We start from the raw sequence: 5,000 nt of genomic DNA, 5'->3' as shown, positions 1-5,000 counted from the left end.
CTCTCTTAAGAGCCAGGCTGTCTCTCAGGGACTGTCTCTTAAGAGCTAGGCTGTCTCTCAGGAGCTGTCCCTTAAGAGCTAGGCTGTCTCTAAGGGCCTGTCTCTTAAGAGCCAGGCTGTGTCTCAGGGGCTGTCTCTTAAGAGCTAGGCTGTCTCTCAAAGGCTGTCTCTTAAGAGCTAGGCTGTGTCTCAGGGACTGTCTTAAGAGCTAGGCTGTCTCTAAGGAGCTGTCTCTTAAGAGCTAGTATCTATGAGTCGTAAAGTTACGACGTGGATGAGTTCTTTACGACATCTGCATAATCAGAAATGCATTCGCTCTAGCTTATCAAAAGACGCCAGCCACCGTGGTGCTTAGTAGTGGAGGCAACTGTATAATCTGTAGACTGGCTTATATTAGGTTAAGCCAGTCTGTTCAGAACAATCCTGCACCCTTCCCGTGAGCAAGCCGATTTGCGCAAACCACTTGTGCAAGACTTTAGGGCAAATAGTTTGCACAAATCGCTTGCTCAGCCTGACTTCATGTGGGCGGCGAGAAATGAGCGCAGCACTGCGAGTGGTGTGAACAAATCCGGACGTGTTTTCATTTCCTGCGCCCACCATCAGCGCCCCAACGCCTGCCCGCCCGCCCGCCCCCCAAAGTCTCGCCCAAAAAAAAATAATAAATAAAATCCGCCCTTCCTCCGTCTCTTGCTCAATCGCTACCCCGTCCCGCCCCAACAGACTTGGCCAACGGCTACCCCACTTTCATTATGGCAATCATGGGTGTTGGCATTCTGACGGCTGTCATCGGTGACCTGGCTTCTCACTTTGGCTGCACAATTGGCCTCAAGGATACGATAACAGCCATTGCCTTCGTGGCGTTGGGCACGAGCGTACCAGGTAACTCCTAATGCCCTTTACCCCCCCTTGGAGGAGGAGGTGGAGGAATAGTGCCTCCTACCACTCCCATCGTCAGGAAAACTCACCAGATGAGCTGGTTGAGGAGCTAGTTAAATATGCCATAGACGTGTGAAGACCATGGTGATGACGACGACGATGATGATGATGATGATGATGATGATGGCGATGAACGTCATTCTTTTGTTTTGTATTTTTAGTTCCATCTTGCTTTCTTCTTGCTGTTCTACTTCATTCTCTTAGTTGTATTTACTTCTTTTTTTTATATCTTTTGCTAAACAGAACCAATTATTATTTATGTTTATTACTGTATGTGCGTGTGTGTGTGTTTGTCCGTACCATGTAAAACTAATCGTATATATATATATAAGCATATATATATTTCCTTTTTTTCGTAGAAAATCTTAGTTCTCTCTGCATCGACCTTCCTTTCTCCCCCTCATCCTCCTTTTTCAGATTAGGTTTATTACATTTATTTCCAATTTCGAGTTTGCGGCGAAGGCGCGCGGTTTCCTACCGCTGCAGAAGATGACAATGAACTCCGCAACCCCCCCCCACCCCACCCCACCCCTCGCACCTCCCCCCACCCCCCGGAATCGAACCGGATAAGGGGGGTCGAGGAGGGGCGAGAAAGAGGGGGTAGGAAGGGTGGGGGGGGAAATGACATAGGGTAATTCATGTTGTACCGAAATGACGGTCCCGTGCGGTATTTTTTCTCCCCCCCCCCCAAAATACCTCAGATTTGGGAGACGGTTACCCAGCCTTTATCATATCCATCTTGGGCGTCGGTATGCTGACGGCCTTCATCGGTGATTTAGCCTCCCACTTCGGCTGCACCATCGGTCTCAAGGACACAGTCACTGCCATTGCTTTCGTGGCTCTTGGCACTAGCGTACCAGGTAGACTTCGTCATCCCCTCCTTCAGGAAAGACCCCAAACCAACACCCACGTTTTTTTCGTCTTCTGTCTCAAAGAGGGCTCCCCAGACCCCCTTACCACGCCCTTCTCCTAAGCTCGACTTCGTTATACCATTGCGTGGCATCACCGGAGTGTTTTATTTGATTTATTTTTCATCCCTGTTTCCACTGAATTAATCGTGTTGGTTCTTCGTCAAAGTTGAATTAATCGTGTGACCTTTCACCTCGGTCGGAGTTGTTTTGACCCCTTCCGACCCAGTGACCCGATTGGCAGTTCCTTCTGACTCTGAACGCCAAAAGAAAAACCGCGAAAATTGGGTCACTGTGTCGGAGGGGCTGCTCGTCGTGTTTTTGATCCTTTGGAAGTCTTCACTACCCACCAAAAAAAAAAAAAAAAAAAAAAAATCCCCCACTTCCCCCCCCCCCCCACCCCCTCCCCCCCGAAGCATGACCAGTGACTAGCGTGTCCCTTTGACGTTCGTCTTCCGCCCAGTGTGGAGAAGAAGAAAAAGAGAAAAAGAATGTCAAACGTCGTTTCCCCCCTTTTTTCAAAATGTCATCCACGTCTCGTAGCCAAGACACCCAAACCGTCATCTTGATAACATTGTTGTTGTTTTTTTCTTGGTGCAGTGTGTACTCCCTTCTTTGTAACAAAACACACAACACTGAGTCTCATCCGGAGTCCTTATCCGCTTCGGATACAACATCTATCCGTATTCGGGTAATCCTTATCCGCGTTCGGGTACAAAAAATACGCTCCCTATTCGCACCACATTTCGCGGTTTCTGTTACGATGCAGTACCATAAGGGAGTTTGGGGGGTTTATTTCAACCCCCTCACTCCTTCTCCCCATGTCTGCACACACGCCCCCCGTCCCTTCTCCCACTTAGCCCCCCCCCCCCCAACCCCAACCTTCTCTTGCCCCAGGAATGATCGCTTCCCTGTTGAGGAAAGAAAAAGAAAGAGAAAAAACCGGAAGGGGATAAAGAGAGACTACATATATATACGTACATATATGTATATATAAACCTGATTTGATTCGATGCAGGGTTGGTCAGCGGTTACCCTACTTTCGTGATCTCCATCTTGGGTGTGGGGCTTCTCACGGCCTTGATCGGGGATTTAGCATCTCACGTGGGATGTACCATTGGGCTCAAAGACACGATCACTGCCATCGCCTTTGTGGCGCTGGGCACCAGTGTACCAGGTATTCTTGAGGGACAGCTTGAACTCATGAACGATGCTTTAGAGCCCAGAAAAATATTAATAATAATAATAATCGTAAAGAATAACAAATAATAGCCGAGAGGAAATAATGATGAATAACACATAATACTGGGCACCGCCGATTAACGTCCTAATGTCGGTTGGCGACCTCAAATAACAATTGTGGGAGAAGATTAGATTAGAGCCAATTAACGCAAACTAATTATATAATTTTTCTTTCTTGTCTTTCCTGTCCATTTAGTTTCTTCTCTGCCATTTATATGGTAACAGTGCAGAAACTGTTAACTTTTTTTTTTTTTCTTTTTTGAGTTTCAATCCAACGGAAAAAATTAAAAAGGTTAAAGGAAGCCTAATCCCCCACCCCTCAAACCATTTCCCGAGTCGTTTTATTTTTATTCCCTTTATTTTTATTTACCGACTTATTTTATTATGTTATTATTATTCAAAGTCAAAAGCAACCGTAACCCCCCCCTCCCCACCCCGCCATTCCATGACCGCATTGCCATGCACACGGGCGCGATCCCAGCGGTCGTATGGACCAATACACAGTACTAATAGTACGGTACGCTAGAATACGTGTTTGCACATGCGCGCACACACTCGCACGCGCACACACACACACACATTTGTGTGTGTGTGTATGTGTGTGTATGTGCGCGCATGCACGGATGTGTGTGTATGTATGAATGTTTGTGTGTGGGGGGTTGGTTGGTTGCGAGTTTGTGTGCATGTGTGTGTACATTTAGTGTATGTATGTGCATCTATATGTGTGCATGTAGCGTACATTTCTATATGCGCGCATATTCGAAGAAAGCCAAGTAAAATTTAATTTACATGTATATGTATACACATATATATTACGTTACATTTATTACATCTATTATATTTCCTTGCCTATCTCTGTTATTTTCCTGCAGTTACCTCCATCTCTGTGTGCTGTGTGTTTTTCTTCGCTTGTGTGTGTGATATGATATTTTGTTTGTGTGTGGCGTTGTTTGATTTTGTGGTGTGTGTGTGCAAGCATGGAGTGCCCCTCTCCGCGTTTTCTTTCCTCTTTTTTAACTAATGCATTATAATATTTTCTCCTAATTCCCGAACACTCGTGCCTCCCATTTATTTCGTTCATTTTGATCATTTCATCTGGATGATATCTTATTTCTTAATTCCCTCCCCGATGTCATTTTTTTTTCTTTATCCTCACCAACATCGCTTTTCTCGAGACAGCCCGCTATATAATGATTAACCTATTTGTACACAAGCTATAATGGGTGGATATGTATGCTTCGTCGTGTCCATTATCGTCATCGGCATCTTGACTGCCTTCCTGGGGGATCTTGCCAGCCACATGGGCTGCACCATCAACCTCAGGGATTCGGTCACAGCCACCACCTTCGTTGCCTTGGGTACCTCCATGCCAGGTGGGATTGGGCGGGGCGCCCCGAGGGGGTGACCTCAAACCTCGCTGTTACAGTAGACCTCCTTCAGGCAGGTGTTCTTAAAGAAGGAACCCTTGTACCCCCGAGGAGATGCTGGAAGGGGTTACTGCAAAGGGAGTGTGGGGTTCTTCGCCAGTTCCCTCGGGGTACGGGGGGGTCTCTCCCCCCCAAAAAAAAAACAAGAAAAAAAAAAACATAAGAACCACTGCCTGAAGGGCTTCATAGACACCCCCGAAAAACGCCAGAAGCCATTAGGAAATCTTGCTTAGGTGATTGCTAGAAAGAGGAAAATGTAATGGCGTACTTCCCAGTACAGGCATTAAGGTTTGTAGTTTAGTTAACCCACAAGGTACTTCTCGAAAGAAACTATCTTCCTTCCTTCCCGTTTTTCAATCCTGATTTCTTCCCTCTATCCCTCCCTTCCTTCCTTCCTTTCTCCCTTCCCCATTTTCTTTGAACCAAAATTTCTACTCCTTCACTCTTTCTACCTAGTCACTCTTTCCTTTGCCAATTTGATGAGTAG

The 5,000-nt window shown here is 46.3% G+C and overlaps 1 protein-coding gene across 10 annotated transcripts in view; it reads left to right on the top strand.

Moving 5' to 3' along the window:
- Positions 1-5,000, top strand: part of Calx (sodium/calcium exchanger 3) — a 374,201-nt gene that overhangs the window by 358,419 nt on the left and 10,782 nt on the right. For 4 of the 10 annotated variants that reach the window (XM_076191515.1, XM_076191510.1, XM_076191509.1 and 1 more), the window contains one exon: positions 1,638-1,796. The exons of 2 other annotated variants lie outside the window; for them this stretch is intronic. In XM_076191515.1, the coding sequence (XP_076047630.1) occupies positions 1,638-1,796 (159 nt within the window). Of the gene's footprint in view, positions 1-720; positions 880-1,637; positions 1,797-2,862; positions 3,022-4,300; positions 4,460-5,000 lie in introns of all 10 variants that reach the window. 4 more of the 10 variants (XM_076191518.1, XM_076191512.1, XM_076191514.1 and 1 more) reach the window with 3 other exon arrangements.

This window comes from Oratosquilla oratoria, chromosome 10 (genome assembly GCF_046742065.1).
Source record: "Oratosquilla oratoria isolate Oo_2021 chromosome 10, ASM4674206v1, whole genome shotgun sequence".
In the NCBI taxonomy this organism is placed as follows: domain Eukaryota; kingdom Metazoa; phylum Arthropoda; class Malacostraca; order Stomatopoda; family Squillidae; genus Oratosquilla; species Oratosquilla oratoria.
Note: the sequence above shows the minus strand (reverse complement) of the source record. Positions and strands in the feature narration are given on the sequence as shown.